The 21,158-nt window shown below is 39.9% G+C and overlaps 1 protein-coding gene across 1 annotated transcript in view; it reads left to right on the plus strand.

The window, feature by feature from the left end:
- Positions 1-8,170: 8,170 nt before the first annotated feature.
- The window catches only part of MTNR1A (melatonin receptor 1A), a 37,258-nt gene continuing 24,270 nt past the window's right edge, over positions 8,171-21,158 (plus strand). The window contains exon 1 of the mRNA XM_064583997.1: positions 8,171-8,623. Coding sequence (XP_064440067.1) covers positions 8,398-8,623 — 226 coding nt within the window. The 5' untranslated portion in view covers positions 8,171-8,397. The remainder of the gene's footprint in view (positions 8,624-21,158) is intronic.

The raw sequence follows: 21,158 nt of genomic DNA on the forward strand, positions 1-21,158 counted from the left end.
AGAGGGAGAAGCAGACTCCCCACTGAGCAGGGAACTGGATGAGGGGCTTGATCTCAGGACCCTGAGATCATGACCTGAGCCAAAGGTAGATGCTTAACTGACAGAGCCACCCAGGCACCCCAAGGATTAGTTATAAATGTACATTTCAAACTCTCAGACAACCACTAAAAAAAGTAAAAAAAAAAAAAAAAAAGAAGAAGAATTGATATGCTAAGAAAGGAGAAAATGAAATCACATAAAATGTTCAACTAAAACAAAAGACAGAAAAAAGAGTAAATGACAAAGGTAGGAACAAAGGGCAAATGCAAAAAATAGAAAAACCATAATGAATATGGTAGATATTAATCCAACTGTATCAATAATCACCTTGAACATATATGGTTTAACTATACCACTTAAAAGAGATTGTCAGAGAGGATAAAAAAAAAGCCCACTTTAAATATAAGGACATGTATAGATCAAAATTAAAGGGATGAGGAAAGATATATCATGCTAACACTACTGAAAAGGAAACAGGAGTAGCTATATTAATTTTAGACAGAGCTGACTTCAGAGTTTTGAGGGATAAGGAGGGGCATTACATAATGACAAAGGGTTTAACTGTTAACAATCCTTAACATGTATGCACCCAACAACAGAGTCTCAAAATACATGAGGCATAAACTGATAAAACTAGAGAAATAGATGAATCTACTATTATAGTTGGAGACTTTAACATTTTTCTATCAGAAACGGACAGATCCAACATGCAGAAAATCAGTAAGGACGTTTTTGAACTTAAGAGCACAATTAATCAACTAGATATAATTGACATCTACAGATTACATCATCCAACAAGAGCATATTACACATTCTTCTCAAGTTCACGGGGAAAGCTTACCAAGTTAGAACACATTCTGGGTCATAAAATACACCTTAACAAACTTAAGAGAATAGGAATCATACATTATCTACTCTCAGACCACAATGGAATTAAACCAGACATTAATAATAGAAAGATAGCTGGACAATCTCTAAATACTTGGAGATTAAGCATTACATTTCTAAATAACACATGGGTCAAAGAAGAAATCCCAAGAGCAATTAAAAATAATTTTAAATGAAAAGGAAAACATCAAAATTTGTGGAATATGCTGAAAGGAGTGCTTAGAGGGTAATTTATAGCATATATGTGGGATAAATCCCAGGTATATATAAGCCTGGCTCAACATCTGAAAATCAATTAATGGAATCTGCCACAGCAATAAGCTAAAAAAGAAAAATCAATCACAGCAATAGATGCAGAAAAAGAATTTGACAAAATCCAATACACATTAATGATAAAAACTCTCAGTAAACTATGAATAGAAAGAACTTTCTCTACTTGATAAAGAATATTTACAAAAAAGCTACAGCTAACATCATACTTAATGGTAAGAAGCCCAAAGTTTTTCTACTATGATGGGAACAACACAAGGATATGACCTCTTACCACTGCTTTTCAACATTATACTGGAAATTATAGCTAATTCAGTAAGACAAGAAAAGGAAATAAGAGGTATACAGACATGATAGTCTGTATTTTTTCACAGATGACATGATCATCTATGTAGAAAACCCAAAAGAATACACACACCAAAAAATGCCTGGAACTAATAAGCAGTTATAGCAAGGTTGCAGACTACAAGGTTAAATTGCTTTCCCACATACCAGTAATGAACAAGCCAAAATTTGAAAAAAAAAAAACAAAAAGAAAAAAACTTTACCATTTCCATTAATGCCACTAAAAAAAGAAATAGGTATAAATCTAAAAAAATATGTACAACACCTATATGAGAAAAATTATAAAATTGTAATGAGAGGTATCCAAGGAGAACTTAAAAAATGGAGACATAGTCTGTGTTTGTACATTAGAAAACTCAATATCGTCAAGATGTCAGTTTCCCACCTTTATCTATAGAGTCAACGCAGTGTGAATCAAAATCCCAGCAAGTTATTTTGTGTCTGTGGACACATCAGTTCTAACATTCATACAGAGAGGCAAAAGATAGAAAGCCAACTGAGTATTAACGGAGAAGAACAAAGTCAGAGGAATGGCACTTACCTGACTTCAAAACTTGCCATAGAGCTACAGTAATCAAGATAGTGTGGTATTTGTGAAAGAATAGACAAGTACATCGATGGAATAGAACAGAGATCCCAGAAATAGACCCATAAATACAGTCAACTGACCTTTGAGAAGGAGTAAAGGCAAGATATAGTGGAACAAAGATAGTCTTTTCAACAAATGGTGCTGGAGCAACTGGACAGACTTCATGCCTTTCACAAAGTTAACGCAAATGGATCACAGACCTGAATGTAAAATGCAAAACTCTAAGACTTCTAGAAGATAACATGGGAGAATACCTCAGTGACCTTGGGTGTGGAGACAACTTTTTGGATACAACACCAAGGACATGATCCATGAAAGAAATAACTGATAAGGTACATGTTATTAAAATTAAAAATTTATGCTCTGTGAACAACTATATGAAGAGAAAGAGAAGATTAGCCACAGACTGGAAAAAAATATATGCAAAAGACTCATGTGATAAAGGGCTGTTGTCTAAAATACACAAAGAATACTTAAAACAGTGAGAAAACAAATAATGTGTTCTAAAAAATGGGCAAAAGACCAGAATAAATACCTCACTAAAGACGACACACAGATGACAAGTCAACATATGAAAAGATTTCAACATCATATATCACTAGGGAACTGCAAATTAAAACAACATAAGATACAACTACACACCTACTGGAATGACCCAAATCTGGAACACTGACAATGCCAAATGCCGATGAAGATGTGGATTCATCATTTGGGCAGGGGAAGGAAAATGGTACAGCCACTTTAGAAGATAGTTTGGTGGTTTCTTACAAAACTAAACATACTCTTAACATACACTCCAGCAATGGTGCTTTTTGGTATTTACCCAAAGGAGCTGAAAACTTATATCCATACAAAACCTGCACATGGATATTTAGAGAAGCTTTATTCTTCATTGCCAAAACTTGGATGCAATGAAGATGCTCTTCATTAGGTGAACAGATAAATAAACTATGGTACATCCAGACAATGGAATATTATTCAGCACTAAAAAGAATGAGCTATTAAGCCATGAAAACGCATTGAGGAGACTCAAAAGTAGATTACTAAGTGAAAGAAGCCAAACTGATAAGGCCCCATAGTGTATGATACCAACCAGAGGACATTCAGGAAAAGCCAAAAACTATGGAGACACTAAAAATGTCAGTGGTCTTGTTGTTGGTGTATAGGAATGCCACTGATTTCTGTGCCTTGATTTTATATCCTGCCAATTTACTGAATTCCTGTATGAGTTTTAGCAGTTTTGGGGTGGAGTCTTTTGGGTTTTCCACATAAAGTATCATATCATCTGCAAACAGTGAGAGTTTGAATTCTTCTTTGCCGATTCAGATGCCTTTGATGTCTTTTTGTTGTCTGATTGCTGTGGCTAGGACTTCCAATACTATGTTGAATAGCAGTGGTGATAGTGGACATCCCTGCTGTGTTCCTGACCTTAAGGGGAAAGCTCTCAGTTTTTCCCCATTGACAATGATATTTGCTGTGGGTTTTTCATAGATGGCTTTTATGATATTGAGGTATGTACCCTCTATCCCTATACTCTGAAGAGTTTTGATCAAGAAAGAATGCTGTACTTTGTCAAATGCTTTTTCTGCATCTATTGAGAGAATCATATGGTTCTTGTTCTTTCTTTTATTAATGTATTGTATCCCATTGATTGATTTGCAGATGTTGAACCAACCTTGCAGCCCAGGGATAAATCCCACTTGGTCATGGTGAATAATCCTTTTAATGTACTGTTGGATCCTATTGGCTAGTATTTTGATGAGAATTTTTGCATCCATGTTCATCAAGGATATTGGTCTGTAATTCTCCTTTTTGATGGGGTCTTTGTCTGGTTTTGGGATCAAGGTAATGGTGGCCTCATAAAACGAGTTTAGAAGTTTTCCTTCCATTTATTTTTTTGGAACAGTTTCAGAAGAATAGGTATTAATTCTTCTTGAAATATTTGGTAGAATTCCCCTGGGAAGCCATCTGGCCCTGGGCTTTTGTTTGTTGGGAGATTTTTGATGACTGCTTCAATTTCCTTAGTGGTTATAGGTCTGTTCAGGTTTTCTATTTCTTCCTGGTTCAGTTTTGGTAGTTGATACATCTCTAGGAATGAATCCATTTCTTCCAGGTTATCTAATTTGCTGGCATAGAGTTGCTCAGAATATGTTCTTATAATTGTTTGTATTTCTTTGGTGTTGGTTGTGATCTCTCCTCTTTCATTCATAATTTTATTTCTTTTGCACAGCAAAAGAAACAGTCAACAAAACCAAAAGATGACAGATTGGGAGAAAATATTTGCAAATGACATATCAGATAAAGGGCTAGTATCCAAAATCTATAAAGAACTTATCAAACTCAACACCCAAAGAACAAATGATCCAATCAAGAGAGGGGCAGAAGACATGAACAGACATTTTTCCAAAGAAGACATCCAGATGGCCAATAGACACATGAAAAAGTGCTCAACATCGCTCGGCATCAGGAAAATCCAAATCAAGACCTCAATGAGATACCACCTCACACCAGTCAGAATGACTAAACTTAACAAGTCAGGAAATGACAGATGTTGGCGGGGATGTGGAGGAAGGGGAGCCCTCCTACACTGTTAGTGGGAATGCAAGCTGGTGCAGCCACTCTGGAAAACAGTATGGAGGTTCCTCAAAAAGTTGAAAATAGAGCTACCATATGATCCAGCAATTGCACTACTGGGTATTTACCCCAAAGATACAAATGTAGAGATCCGAAGGGGTACGTGCACCCCGGTGTTTATAGCAGCAATGTCCAGAATAGCCAAACTGTGGAAAGAGCCAAGATGTCCATCGACAGATGAATGGATAAAGGAGAAGTGGTATATATACACAATGGAATATTATGCAGCCATCAAAAGGAATGAAAGCTTGCCATTTGCAATGACGCAGATGGAACTGGAGGGTATTATGCTGAGTGAAATAAGTCAATCAGAGAAAGACATGTATCATATGACCTCACTGATATGAGGAATTCTTAATCTCAGGAAACAAACTGAGTGTTGCTGGAGTGGTGGGGTGTGGGAGGGATAGGGTGGCTGGGTGATAGACATTGGGGAGGGTATGTGCTATGGTGAGTGCTATGAATTGTGTAAGACTGTTGAATCACAGACCTGTACCTCTGAAACAAATAATACATTATATGTTAAAGAAAAAAAAAAGATAGCAGGAAGGGAAAAGTGAAGGGGGGAAGGTTGGAGGGGGAGACGAACCATGAGAGACTATGGACTCTGAGAAACAAATTGAGGGTTCTAGAGGAGAAGGGGGGTGGGGGGAATGGGTTAGCCTGGTGATGGGTATTAAAGAGGGCACGTACTGAGTGGAGAACTGGGTGTTATATGCAAACAATGAATCATGGAACACTACATCAAAAACTAATGATGTAATGTATAGTGAGTAACAGAACATAATAAAAAAAAATAAAAAGGTCAGTGGTTCTGAGGGCTGAGGAGAGGGAGGGAAGAACAGGCAAAGGACAGAGGATTCTTAGGCAGTGGACATATAATGGTGGATACGTGTCATTATACAATTGTCCAAACCCACAGAATGTAGAACACCAATAATGAACCCTGATGTAAACTACTTCAGACAATGAGTCAGTGTGGGTTCACAGATTGTCACAAATGTACCACCGTGGTGTGGGATGTAGTTAGTGGGGGAGACTGTGCATGTGTGGGGATGGGGATATATGGGAAATTTCTGTACTTTCAATTTTGCTGTAAGCCTAAAATTGTTCTAAAAATTAAAATTAATTAAAAACCCTCTTATTCGGGGCACCTGGGTGGCTCAGTCGTTAAGTGTCTGCCTTCGGCTCAGGTCACGATCCCAGGGTCCTGGGATCGAGCCCCGCATCGGGCTCCCTGCTCCGCGGGAAGCCTGCTTCTCCCTCTCCCACTCCCCCTGCTTGTGTTCCCTCTCTCACTGTGTCTCTCTCTGTCAAATAAATAAATAAAATCTTTAAGAAAAAAAAAAACCCTCTTATTCAACTCATTTAATGTGTCTATTAGTTTCTAAATTCCTTCCTCAATGCTCTCCTTTTTTGTGGAGTTTGCATTTCACTTCTGCATCTCACATCTGCATCCACAACCCACACTGCCATTTGGAGGGTAAGGACTATGTTTTGAGCATAGAGCCACGTATGTAAAGTATTTCCTGAACAAGTACATTAATGAATTCAAGGGAATTGATTTAACCCAGGACGGTCCTGCTCAGGCACGGATACAGGAGAGATCTAAAAGGGAAAGTGGAAGCTGTAGTACCCTGGGATAGGTGGGGATTTATTTATTTCCTCGGTAAGTGACATACCAGTCTTTGGCTGCTTTACTGAAAAGTTCCAGGCTGCCCTTGTCTTGCCACACTTCAAATTCTTTTGGAATGATTTCCAAGACCTGGTGACTGGTAGTTACATATTGAGGTTGCAGATTTCCTGGACACCTTCAATGATCAAATGAAATTGTTTTTAAAAGCTATAGGGTGACAACTTGGGGCTAGAACTTACAACCCTAAGATCAAGAGTTGTATGCTCCACTGACTGAGCCAGCTAGGCGCCCCCAATCTCACAAATTTAATATTGAACAAAAGAAGCTGGACACAAAAGCAAACATTTATATATGTATGGATCCACCATATAAAGTTCCCAAGGTGGCAAAACTAATGTTTGATGTTAATAGGCAAAGAAGTAGAAACAACCCAAATGTCCATCATCTGATGGACGGGTAAGTAAATGTGGTATATCCATACAATGGAGTATCACGTGGTGATAAACAAGAGGGAGTACCAATAGATGCTTCACCATCCACAAACCTTGAAAACATCTTGCTAAGTGAAAGATGCCCGTTGCAAAGTACCACATATTGTAGGGTTCCATTTATATGAAATGCCCAGAATAGGCAAATCCATTGAGACAGAAAATGGTTTTCTAGGTCAGGGAGGGCTGGGAAGAAATGGGGAATAATAGCCAATGGATACCGAATTTGGGGGGTGGGTAATCAAAATGTTCTAAAACTGATTATGATGATGATCACATGACTCTGAATCCAACAATGGGTGAATTGTAGGGCATGTGAAATGTATCTCTATAAAGCTATTATTTAAAAAAAATAGAGAGGGCATTGTAAATAAAGTTAAAAGCCTCAGTTCCAGAGTGGGACTTTATAAAGACAGGTCTTCCACTCAGAAACGCCAAAGTCAAAAAGTTCATTTATATCAAATTTGCATATATAAGTACTAGTTTTTTATTAATGTTGTGGGGTTTTTAAATTTTTCTGAATATATGCATGGGATTAACATGTACATGTTTTAAACAGATGAGTGTGTTGGTGTCCATATTAAAAAGATCTTCAGTTCATTAAAAAAAAAAAAAGGAGGAGGAGGGGGAAAGGGAGGAGGAGGAGATAAGCTTGGATGTCTACAGGGAGAGCGAGCAGGGTGTGGTGGCTAAAGGTGTCTCAGATCTGTACGACTCCTGGAAGAAATCTGCTAGAGAATATCTGCCTGTGTTGGGTGTTGAAGCAAGACTGTGGCTACTTTGAAACTATTCAACCATTGACATTTGAAATCGAAATGAAAAGTTTAGAGTTGCTTTGAATCTGCCTGCCCAGTAGACTCTTCTGTCATCAAGCTGACATTTCAAGTGTCCTCATTCTCCTTCTGATTACTTGGGGCAGCAACCAGGGGCATGCACAGAGGTTGAGGACAAGAACTTGGAATTTTTAAATTGGAAAAATTTTTTTTATTTTAATTGAAATATAGTTGGCATACTAAAATTTTAAGGACAGCGTTCAAGAAATATCAAAAGAAAAGTAGCTTTGGGGGGAAGATTATGAAAAATCTGGCTGGCCTTTTCAGTCTATGGGGTAGGGGTAGGGCGGCGGGGGGCGGGGAGGGAATGGTTTCCATTCCAGGGATGGTGCAATTCCTGAGAAAAGTCCCTGATTTCTTTCACCTCTGGCTCGCCTGGACTCCCTGGCCGGCTAGAGCGCAGGCGGCGCACGGTGCAGGCACCCCGCACGGGGGTGCTGTCGGCACGGGCTGCGGGGACGCGACAGGGAGCCCCAAGGCCGAGAAGCCTCCAGGCACATGCCAGGTGTCACCGGGCGGGGCTGGGGCTGCAGGTGCAGAGTGCCGCCGCCCGGCAGGTGGCGGAGCGGGCAGGGCGGCGGCGAAGGAGCACTTGCAATGGGGAGTAGGCGCGGGGAGAGGTGCGGGGAGCCATAAGCCGTGGTGAAAGGGGTGGCGCTGCGCTCCGAGGGCGCGATGGACGGGCCGTGCGGTGCGCCGGGTGGGTCCCCGCGGGGCAATGGCAGCGTGCTGCTCAATGCCTCTCAGTGGGCGCCCGGCGGCGGGGAGGGCGCGCGGCCGCGACCCTCGTGGGGGGCCTGCACGCTCGCCTTCATCCTCATCTTCACCATCGTGGTGGACATCCTGGGCAACCTCCTGGTCATCCTGTCCGTGTATCGGAACAAGAAGCTGAGGAACGCAGGTAGGGGCTCCCGGGGCCGGGCAGCCCCCAACGTTCACCCGGCGGCCGCCTCCCCCGCTTTCCGGGGCCACTTTCCAGAACACAACCCCCTCCTCAGCTGTCAATTAGCTTTTTCTAAAAAAGCGACTTCTTTCTTAAAAAAACCTGGGAACTTTGAGTTCTTTTTCCCACCAGAGGGAGAAGACTGTGAGTTTACTTTTCCTTTAACCTGCCTGTGTAAGTTTTTTTTTTCTTTCTCTCCCTCCTCCCCACCCCCCACAATGAAACTAGGAGTCTTAAGTCCCTAAGGGATAGAACACTTTGCCAGAGTCAGGTTCTCTTTATTTTAGGGGAAAACCTCACTGTACAATGATCAGTTTCTGAGGTTTATTGGCTTGACAGACATCAGATACAGGTTGCAGAAAGTTCAAGAAGTCTTTCAAATCAGATCAGTGAACTTACCAACTGCTTGCTTTTGCATATAATTTTCCCCCCAACTTGGTTAAAATAGGAGAAAATAATCAAGCCTGTGAAATGAGAAGCTTTACTTTAGTTTTGTTGTCAGGAGTAGTTTTCAGTTTTTAGCGTGCAATTTAAAAGATTCCCAAGGCTCCTAAACATGATTATTACTCCTCCAAGTTAAACAAGTTTCCATTTTAAAATAGAAATGCTACAGTAAAGAGTATATTTTCCTATAATATACTACTAAAACTAATTTTGTGTTTGAATTAAACTTGCTTTATCCTCCAAGCAATGAATTGAAATTGGTTTCTCTTGGGTGGGAGGCCAGGGATGATTTTCCATAGGACACTGGATGTTCAGATCTTTAAGAGATGATTAGATGCCTAGTTATTTAGAAGCTGACATTTTGGAGGTGGGGGCGATGAGGAGGAGGAACCATGCACTCCTATGTTTGTCAAAAGCATTATTTTTGTTCTAATAAGGTAGTTAGTTGATCAATGCTGTGATTTTTCTTTAGCTTTCTCCCAAGAGGGCCTCCCTTTTCATTTTAATGCTTGGGACAGTGAGTAGCTTAAGAAGTAACTTCATTGTCACCTGATAACATGAACTGAATTTGAGTTAGTCCATTTAATAACCTCATTTCATATATGATTGGCTTAAACTAGAGGAATTCTGCCTTCAAGAAGAAGCTCTTTGAAGAAACATAGGCAGTAAGCTCCTTGACAGTCTGTGTGATGAGTTTTTAAATCTGACACCAAAAGCCAAAACAACAAAAGCAAAAATAAAGAAGTGGGACTACATCAAACTAAAAAGTTTCTGCACAGGAAAGGAAACCATCCACAAAATGAAAAGGCAACCTGCTGAGTGGGAGGAGATATTTGCAAATCATATTTGATAAGGGGCTAATATTTAAAATATATACAGAAGTCACACACCTCAGCAGCAAAAAAAAAAAAATCTGATTTAAAAATGGGCAGAAGATCTGAATAGACCTTTTTTTTGAGAGAGAGAGAGAGGGGAGAGAGTGAGCTTGAATGTGGGGAGGAGTGGAGGGAGAGAGAGAGAATCCTCAAGCAGACTCCCTGCTTGAGTGCAGAGGACTCAGGGGCTCAATCCCAGGACCCTGAGATCAGGACCCAAGCCGAAATCAAGAGTTGGCCACTCAACCAACTGAGCCACCGAGGCGCCCCTGAATAGACATTTTTTTTTTAAGACATCCAGATGGCCAACAGGTACATGACAAGATGCTCAACATCACTCATCATCAGGGAAATGCAAATCAAAACCATAATGAGCTATCGCCTCACACCCATCAGATTGCTATTATCAAAAAGAAGAAATAACAAGTGTTGGTGAGGATGTGGAGAAAAGGGACCCCTATGCACTGTTGTAAATTGTTGGAATGCAAACTGCTGCAGCCACTGTGGAACAATATGGAGGTTCCTCAAAAAATTAAAAACAGGAGACTACCCTATGATCCAGGAGTTCCACTTCTAGGTATTTATTCAAAGAAAACAAAAACACTATCTCAAAAAGATATCTGCACCCCCATGTTCACTGTAGCATTATCTACAGTAGTCAAGATACAGAAACAGCCTAAGTGTCCATCAACAGTTGAATGGATAAAGAAAATGTTAATATATATATATACACACACTCACATACATATATGAACACACACATATACATACATATATAAAGAAGTTATATATATACATGAATGAAATCTTGCCATTTGTGACAACACAGATAGACCTTGAGGGCATTTTTATGCTAAGTGAAATCAGTCAGAGGGAGACCAATACCATATAATCTTAGATGTGGAATCTAAGAAATAAAAAATAGAAAAACAAGCTCATAGATATAGATGGATGAAATGGGTGAGTTGGTTTTGCTTTTGGTCTAGTTTAAACACATTGGGTGAAAAAAAGAAAAAGAAAAAGAAGGTATGAGAGAACACAGTGCTAGGAGCATGGTATAAGAATTATCTGTCTTGGGGCGCCTGGCCGTCTCAGTGGGTAGAGCATGCGACTATTGATCTTGGGGTTGTGAGTTCGAGCCCCATGATGAGTGGAGAGACTACTTAAAATCTTAAAAAAAAAAAAAAGAATTATCTGTCTCATTCCCAGGAGCGAAGCTGTGGGGAAAGCCTGCTTTTTCATCATGGCTGATTTCTTGCCAGTCTCCACTGTACCTTCTATCTCTGGGGTCCGGGAGAGCTGGCTGTTATGACAGGTTAATCTGCTTTGCAATCTCCATGTTGCATTACCGCTTATTTTAATTCCTTAGATTAGGATTTGATAATAGGATTTTTGCTTTGACCTGTCTGATGCATTCCTTTGTTCCCTTGTAAAAACAAACAAAAAAGAGGCTCCTTCCCTTCTGGCACTAAAAGCAGTTTTCTGTGGGCCAGACACAGTTCTGAAGGCTATGTTAACTGAATTCTTGGGGAAGCCCTGTGGTGGGAAATGCCACCGTGAGCCTCTTCACAAAGGAGGAACTGAGGACACAGATTGGTCCTGCATCCCCTAAGTGGTGGAGCAGGGTAGAAAATACACAGAGCTTGCCCCTAGAGCTCATTCTGCTCTGTTAGTAGCAACAATTGCAGCACTTGGAAAGTTTGAATCTTGCAGGAACTTTCATTTTAAAAAAATATTCACATGCCCCAAATAATTCTACTTCTTCTGTTTCATGAAAAAGAATGATAAAAAGTGCACCTTCCACACTACTGTGTATTTTGTATTCTGTTACGTGTTAAGCAATTTTTCAGCAGGGCAGTCTATAAAATGCCTTTCTGTAGCTAATGGGAGACTTGGAGTGAGCTTTAGTTTGTGAAGCTTTTGAGCTTTCATATTTGTATAATTGGGACTTTTTATTCAGACGTACCACTGTTCCAATTCAAACCATGTGAGGCTTTCTAGAATGGATGGTAATTTGAAACAGGGAGAGAAATAGCTGATTCCAATGAGTTTTGGGATGGTTATCGAAAGTTCTTATGATTGTTCAATCCTTCCCTTTCAGTTAAATTATTGTGTTGGCATTAGGGATAAAAGATGCAAAGAAGAGAATAGAAGAAATGAGATAAGGAAATAAGAATGCTAAGTCATCTTAAGCTTTGAAATTTCTTTTGGAGATCTGGCATAATGGTAGATTATGGTGATCCAAGCCTCTATCTTGCACGTGTCAAATACAGAAAATATCTATTTTCTTAGCCTCGCACATATGGGAAAAGATACTTTGCATATGGAAAATGATGCATATTTTGAAAAGGACAAAGTGGGTAATGTTATGTGCTCTTTTTTCCTAGGTATACCTAACAAAGGTATGTTAAAAAAAACTTTAATTATTTTTAAAGATTTTATTTATTTGTCAGAGAGAGAGAGAGAGCACAACCAGGGGGAGCAGAGGCAGAGGGAGAAGCAGGCTTCCTGCGGAGCAGGGAGCCCGATGCGGGACGCGATCCCAGGACCCTGGGATCGTGACCTGAGCCGAAGGCAGACGCTTAACTGACTGAGCCACCCAGGTGTCCCAAAAACAACTTTAATTTTTTAAAAAGATTTATTTATTTATTTTAGAGAGAGAGCCAGAGAGTGTGCGTGGGGAGGGGCAGAGGGAGAGGGAAAGAGAGAATCTCAAGCAGACTCCCCACTGAGCATGGAGCCTGAAGTGGGGCTGGACACAGGCCTCAATCCCAGGATCCTGAGATCATGACCTGAGCCGAAATCAAGAGTCAGACGCTTAACAGCCTGAGCCACCCAGGCGCTCCCAAACAACCTATTTTGTTGTTGTTGAAATCTGTTAAAAACAATTGAACTGTAGACTTATGATTTGTATACTTTTCTCTATGTACATCATGCTTAACTAAAACTTTTACTAAAAAAATAAAGCAGGAGTACAATAATATCTTGTCTATTCAAAATTCAATTATCTGGCAATCGAACCTATCTAGAATACAGCCAATAAATGAAAATAAGCAAAAATAACAGGCTTTCTCCCATAGCTGATTTGTTTGTAGAGTACCCTACAGAGTGAGGCTAGTGTCCAGATTGTCATAAATTAGGGGGATGACTGACACATTTAAAGGAACAGCACATGTAGCAAACAACATGGGTTGAAATAGACTCATTAAAAGGAGGTCTGAAAAACAAGCACAACCTTTGGGAGGCAAGTTGTAAAGCAAATAACTGCTCACAATTAACTGCTCCTGAAAACACATAGTCCAATAATGTATTTATTAATTGTGATCCTGAGCACTCAAGGAAAGGTCCAGTCACATCCAGTGTGTTCTTTTTAAGAAGACAGGGCCATAAGATTTTAGAAAGTTACCTATCTAAAGTAGTTTATTATTTTTAAATCTGGTACGCAGTGGGGTAGACTCTCAGTATTGTAAAAAAAGAAAATAAAATAAAAAGTTCCCCAGAATGACCATAAGACTGGAGCATCAGCACTGTGTTACGTGCTTGATTGTGATTCTTGTTAGCTGCAAAAATGCTTGCAATTGTTTCTTTCAGGCCTACACTGAATGTTCTCTCTCTCCATCCTGCATTTCTACTCAGAGAAGCTACAAAGAGTATGGAGAGAACATGGACTTAGGGTCTCAGAGATCTGAAGGGATACCCCAGGGCTATTTTTAAGATGTTACAGTCTCAGGCATGCTTGCCTACTGAAAAAAGGCTGTTTTTAAATTGAGGCATAACACAGTCAAGTGCACAAAACAAAGACCCTGCTTGATGTATTTTTCCTTATGTATGTACACGCGACCATCACTTCTGAGAAATGAAATGAGGCTGTTGGTAGATGGTAGTATTATTATTCACAACTTGAATAAGAACTTATGCCCAGTCTAAGTACTGGAAACCACCCATGTCCATTTTTCTCTTTTACCAACCGCAAGCAGATGGTTGTCTGTATTGAACTTGGCTCTTTCTCTCTCTGTAGCCACTGCTCGATACTAAAGGAAGAGGCTCACTGCCTTCTCCATGACCCATGGCCACTCTCACCATCAGTTCACCAGTATAGCCTGGAGCCTGGAGTACTGGTAAACTGATGGTGAGAGTGGCCATGGGTCATGGAGTGGTGTGGAAGGGACAGAATAATAATACTACCATCTACCAACAGCCTCATTTCATTTCTCAGAAGTGATGGTCACGTGTACATACATAAGGAAAAATACATCAAGCAGGGTCTTTGTTTTGTGCACTTGACTGGAACAAGGTCCCAGTGAGTGTCTTCATAGCTGCCTTGACTGAGCCCATCGCCATTCTGTTCACCGTATCCTGGCTTTCATTTTTTCTTTGCTCTCTTTCCTTCTTGTCCTTTGCCTTTTCTTTTCTTCTTCCCCATTGTTTCTTACTCCCTGTTCTTCAATACCTTTTAATCGCCATCATTAGATTTGATCTCTTAGTAGAGGTCACATGTGTATGTTTCCTAATTGTGTCTATTGTGCATCAGCAAAAAAGATAGTCCCAAACTTACAAACATATTTTATTCTAGAAGTTCACTTATAAATGTCTTAAAGAATATATGATATGGTATTTGGCTTCAGTGCTGGATCAGAAAATTATTCAAACTAATAATATGGCTGACATAATACTTGGAATTGCTGGGTCACAGGACATTCATGAGCTCCTGAAATCAAGCTGCCTTGTTCTAAGTTCTGACCCTTTTGGGATCCTGTGAGAATGAGGAAGAGTGGTGTGGAAGGGATAGGTAGAAGCTTCCTTTCCTAACTTAGAAATGTCAGCACAGAACTCAGGGGCAAGACATGATGATAGAGTGGGTTTAGCATCAGAGATGGGGTGGAACAAGTATAAGTATACCCATTTGCTCAGAGTCGAGTGCTCCTGTGTTGGGGACAAACATACCAGATCCTCCAGGGAAGTGTGAGAGGAGTTTGTAGAGAGAATGGATCCAGAAACTGGACTCCAGGTCTTTACTGAATGGATTTGCGACTGCAGATAAATCATCATCTCCCTGGACTGTTTTCACATCAGTAAACTAATGGGGTTGGACAAAATCTGGAGTCCTTTTTGATTCTGGTATCCTTGTATTTACATGATTATTAAACTCAGTATGGAGTTGGAGATTAGAACGCAATGAAAGTGACTAGCAATAAGAACTGTGGGTACAATGACACAGACACATGCAGTGATGACAGACACCACAAACCTAGGAAATGGTGTGCTCATGAAAGTGTGCCTCACTTGTCCTAAACTATCTGGATCACTTGTCTCATATCTGCTAGAGAAGAAGACCTCTGCAGGAAAAGACATCTCATTTCCCTGTTTTATTTCCCAAGAAATGTACACAAGTTTTAGAAATTTCCCATATAGTTCTCCCTTCTTGGAAGAGAATGAAGTAACCAACTACACAGAAGCAATGGGTTGGTCCTCTGGGACTTAGGCAGGTTTTTGTGAGTTTGGGTAGGATGAGGTGGAGACACTGATGATGAGCTGACATGTGGTGTGTGTGAGTGAACACTCCTCTTCAGGGGAGTGACCCTATGGTCAGATAGGCTCTTCTAGGCCTACCCCTTCAAAATGTAACCACTCAGGAGGAACAGCCTAAATTGGCAGCCAGCCTGGCCATTCCATTTGTGATGACACACATCTAAAGAACATGGGGGGTTCACTCGAGTGAGCACATCACTCTCACTTAGGTGTTCAAAAGTTTATGGAAGATAAGCCCTTCACCACATTATAAAATAAAGAATCAGACAATGTCTCCTGTAGAATCAATTCACGATGTCTCTATTGAGGTCCAAAGGTGACTAGTTACATGATTTACTGGTGATTTAAAAACCAGTGTTCTGTGGGATTGTTAAAGCCAAAAACAAAATAAAATATCTGTATATGAACCAATTGCCCAAATCCCAAAAGAAAAAGAAAATGCGTTTTGGACAACACTATTAATAAGGCAGTTTATCCTTTCAGAAATCTTTCTTCATAAAGATTCATTTTGCATCCTATAGTCTCTTCTTACTGTAAGTAATGCTTTCCTGTGATTCACTTAATATCCATGGACATCATATAAAAGGTAAATAGAATTGTAACAAAGGTCTCACTTCTGGGACATGGGCAATTAAAACAGATAGACGGTATTCCTCAACAATCTGCTCTGCTATATTAATTGAAAATCATAATCTTTTGTGATAAAACTTAAGCCTTTTTTTTTTTTTTTTATTCTCGTCCATAACTGATTTTGCAAAAGCCACTGGTCATCTTTTGGTGAACATTTCCACTTAAAATTATGAGTATTTTGGGAGGGGTGGAGCAAGCTGGCAGAGGAGTAGGAGACCTGGACTTGGTCTGGTCTCAGGAATTTAGCTGGATAGGGATCAAACCATTCTGAACACTTACAAACTCAACAGGAGATCGAAGAAAAGAATAGCAGCAACTCTCTGAACAGAAAAGCAACCACTTTCTGGAAGACAAAATGACAAGATGGAAAAAAATCACCTCAACAAAAAGAACAAGAGGTAGTACCAACTGCCAGGTACCTACTCAATATGGACATTAGTACGATGTCGGATCTAGAGTTCAGAATCATCACTTTAAAGATACTAGCTGGCTTGAAAAAAGCATGGAAGTTATTAGAGAAACCCTTTCTGGAGAAATAAAAGAACTAAAAGCTAACCAAGTCAAAATCAAAAAGGCTATTAATGAGGTGCAATCAAATATGGGGGCGCTAACTGCTAGGATAAATGAGGCAGAAGAGAGAATCAGTGATATAGAAGACCAAATGATGGAAAATAAAGAAGCAGAGAAAAAGAGAGATAAACAACTACTGGATCACGAGGGCAGAATTCGAGAGATAAGCGATACCATAAGATGAAACAACATTAGAATAATTGGGATCCCAGAAGAAGAAGAAAGAGAGAGAGGGCCAGAAGGTATAATGGAGCAAATTATAGCAGAGAACTTCCCTAATTTGGGAAAGGAAACAGGCATGAAAATCCAGGAAGCACAGAGAACCCCTCTCAAAATCAATAAAAATAGGTCAACACCCCGACATCTAATAGTAAAACTTACAAGTCTCAGAGACAAAGAGAACATCCTGAAAGCAGCTCAGGAGAAGAGATATGTAACCTACAATGGTAGAAGCATTAGACTGGCAACAGACCTATCCACAGAGACCTGGCAGGCCAGAAAGGACTGGCAGGATATATTCAGAGCACTAAATGAGAAAAATATGCAGCCAAGAATACTATATCGAGCTAGGCTGTCATTGTAAATAGAAGGAGAGGGCGCCTGGGTGGCTCAGTTGGTTAAGCGACTGCCTTTGGCTCAGGTCATGATCCTGGAGTCCCTGGATCGAGGCCCACATCGGGCTCCCTGCTCGGCAGGGAGTCTGCTTTGCCCTCTGACCCTATCCCCTCTCGTGTGTTCTCCCTCATTCTCTCTCTCTCAAATAAATAAATAAAATCTTTAAAAAAAGAAAAAAAAAAAAAAAGAAAATAGAAGGAGAGATAAAAAGTTTCCAGGACAAACAAAAACTAAAGGAATTTGCAAACAAAATCAGCCCTACAAGAAATATTGAAAGGGGTCCTCTAAGCAAAGAGAGAGCCTAAAAGCAATATAGACCAGAAAGGAACTCAGACAACATACAGTAACAGTCACCTTACAGGCAATACAATGGCACTAAATTCCTATCTTTCAATAGTTACCCTGAATGTAAATGGGCTAAATGCCCCAATCAAAAGACACAGGCTATCAGACTGGATTAAAAAACAAGACCCATCGATATGCTGTCTGCAAGAGACTCATTTTAGAACCAAAGACACCCCCAGATTGAAAGTGAGCGGATGGAAAACCATTTACCATGCTAATGGACACCAAAAGAAAGCTGGGGTGGCAATCCTTGTATCAGACACATTAGATCTTAAGCCAAAGACTGTAATAAGAGATGAGCAAGGACACTATATCCTACTTAAAGGGTCTATCCAACAAGAAGATCTAACAATTGTAAATATCTATGCCCCTAACATGGGAGCAGACAATTCTATAAGGCAATTAATAACAAAAACAAAGAAACACATCGACAACAATACAATAATAGTGGGGGACTTTAACACGCCCCTCACTGAAATGGACAGATCATCTAAGCAAAAGATCCACAAGGAAATAAAGACTTTAAATGACACACTGGACCAAATGGACTTCACAGACATATTCAGAACATTCCATCCCAAAGCAACGGAATACACATTCTTCTCTAGTGCCCATAGAACATTCTCCAGAATTGATCGCATTCTAGGTCATAAATCAGGTCTCAACTGGTACCAAAAGATTGGGATCATTCCCTGCCTATTTTCAGATCACAATGCTTTGAAACTAGAACTCAATCACAAGAGGAAAGTCAGAAAGAACTCAAATACATGGAGGCTAAAGAGCATCCTACTAAAGAATGAATGGGTCAACCAGGAAATTAAAGAAGAATTAAAAAGATTCATGGAAACCAATGAAAATGAAAACACACCTGTTCAAAATCTTTGGGATGCAGCAAAGGTAGTCCTAAGAGGAAAGTATATAGCAATACAAGCCTTTCTCAAGAAACAAGAAAGTCTCAAATACACAACCTAACCCTACACCTAAAGGAGCTGGAGAAAGAACAGGAAATAAAGCCTAAACCCAGCAGGAGAAGAGAAATAATAAAGATCAGAGCAGAAATCAATGAAATAGAAACTAAAAGAACAGTAGAACAGATCAATGAAACTAGGAGCTGGTTCTTTGAAAGAATCAACAAGATTGATAAACCCCTGGCCAGATGTATAAAAAAAGAAAAGAGGAATGACCCAAATCAACAAAATCATGAATGAAAGAGGAGAGGTCACAACAACACCAAAGAAATACAAACACTTATAAGAACATATTATGAGCAACTCTATGCCAGCAAATTAGATAACCTGGAAGAAATGGATGCATTCCTAGAGATGTATCAACTACCAAAACTGAACCAGGAAGAAATAGAAAACCTCAACAGACCTATAACCACTAAGGAAATTGAAGCAATCATCAAAAACCTCCCAACAAACAAAAGCCCAGGGCCAGATGGCTTCCCAGGGGAATTCTACCAAACATTTCAAGAATAATTAATACCTATTCTTCTGACACTGTTCCAAAAAATAGAAATGGAAGGAAAACTTCCAAACTTGTTTTATGAGGCCACCATTACCTTGATCCCAAAACCAGACAAAGATCCCATCAAAAAGGAGATTTACAGACCAATATCCCTGATGAACATGGATGCAAAAATTCTCACCAAAATACTAGCCAATAGGATCCAACAGTACATTAAAAGGATTATTCACCACGACCAAGTGGGATTTATCCCTGGGCTGCAAGGTTGGTTCAACATCCGCAAATCAATCAATGTGATACAATACATTAACAAAAGAAAGAACAAGAATATGATCCTCTCAGTAGATGCAGAAAAAGCATTTGACAAAGTACAGCATTCTTTCTTGATCAAAACTCTTCAGAGTATAGGGATAGAGGGTACATACCTCAATATCATAAAAGCATCTGTGAAAAACCTACAGCAAATATCATTCTCAATGGGGAAAAACTGAGAGCTTTCCCCCTAAGGTCAGGAATGTGGCAGGGATGTCCACTATCACCACTGCTATTCAACATAGTATTAGAAGTTCTAGCCATAGCAATCAGACAACAAAAAGAAATCAAAGGCATCCAAATCAGCAAAGAAGAAGTCAAACTCTCACTCTTTGCAGATGATATGATACTTTATGTGGAAAACCCTAAAGACTCCACCCCAAAACTGCTAGAACTCATACAGGAATTCAGTAAAGTGGCAGGATATAAAATCAATGCACAGAAATCAGTGGCATTCCTATATACCAACAACAAGACAGAAGAAAGAGAAATTAAGGAGTCCATCCCATTTACAACTGCACCCAAAACCATAAGATACCTAGGAATAAATCTAATCAAAGAGGCAAAGGATCTGTACTCAGAAAACTATAAAATACTCATGAAAGAAATTGAGGAAGACACAAAGAAATGGAAAACGTTCCATGCTCATGGATTGGAAGAACAAATATTGTGAAGATGTCAATGCTACCTAGAGCAATCTACACATTCAATGCAATCCCCATCAAAATACCATCCACTTTTTTCAAAGAAATGGAACAAATCATCCTAAAATTTGTATGGAACCAGAAAAGACTCCGCATAGCCAGAGGAATGTTGAAAAAGAAAAGCAAAGCTGGTGGCATCACAATTCCGGACTTCCAGCTCTATTACAAAGCTGTCATCATCAAGACAGTATGGTACTGGCACAAAAACAGACACATTGATCAATGGAACAGAATAGAGAGCCCAGAAATGGACCCTCAACTCTATGGTCAACTCATCTTTGACAAAGCAGGAAAGAATGTCCAATGGAACAAAGACAGTCTCTTCAGTAAATGGTGCTGGGAAAATTAGTCAGCCACATGCAGAAGAATGAAACTGGACCATTTCCTTATACCACACACAAAAATAGACTCAAAATGGTCGAAAGACCTCAATGTGAGACAGGAGTCCATCAAAATCCTAAAGGAGAACACAGGCAGCAACCTCTTTGACCTCAGCCGAAGCAACTTCTTCCTAGAAACATTGCCAAAGGCAAGGGAAGCAAGGGCAAAAATGAACTCTTGGGACTTCATCAAGATAAAAAGCTTTGGCACAGCAAAAGAAACAGTCAACAAAACCAAAGGACAACCGACAGAATGGGAGAAGATATTTGCCAATGACATATCAGATAAAAGGCTAGTATCCAAAATCTATAAAGAACTTATCAAACTCAACACCCAAAGAACAAAGAATCCAATCAAGAAATGGGCAGAAGACATGAACAGACATTTTTCCAAAGAGGACATCCAAATGGCCAACAGACACATGAAAAAGTGCTCAACATCTCTCGGCATCAGGGAAATCCAAATCAAAACCTCAATGAGATACCACCTCACACCAGTCAGAATGGCTAAAATTAACAAGTCAGGAAATGACAGGTGTTGGCAGGGATGCGGAGAAAGGGGAACCCTCCTACACTGTTGGTGGGAATGCAAGCTGGTGCAGCCACTCTGGAAAACAGT

Source organism: Mirounga angustirostris, unplaced genomic scaffold (genome assembly GCF_029215605.1).
Source record: "Mirounga angustirostris isolate CCGP_5_RB_7025 unplaced genomic scaffold, mMirAng1.0.hap1 SCAF_2, whole genome shotgun sequence".
Classification (NCBI taxonomy): Eukaryota; Metazoa; Chordata; class Mammalia; order Carnivora; family Phocidae; genus Mirounga; species Mirounga angustirostris.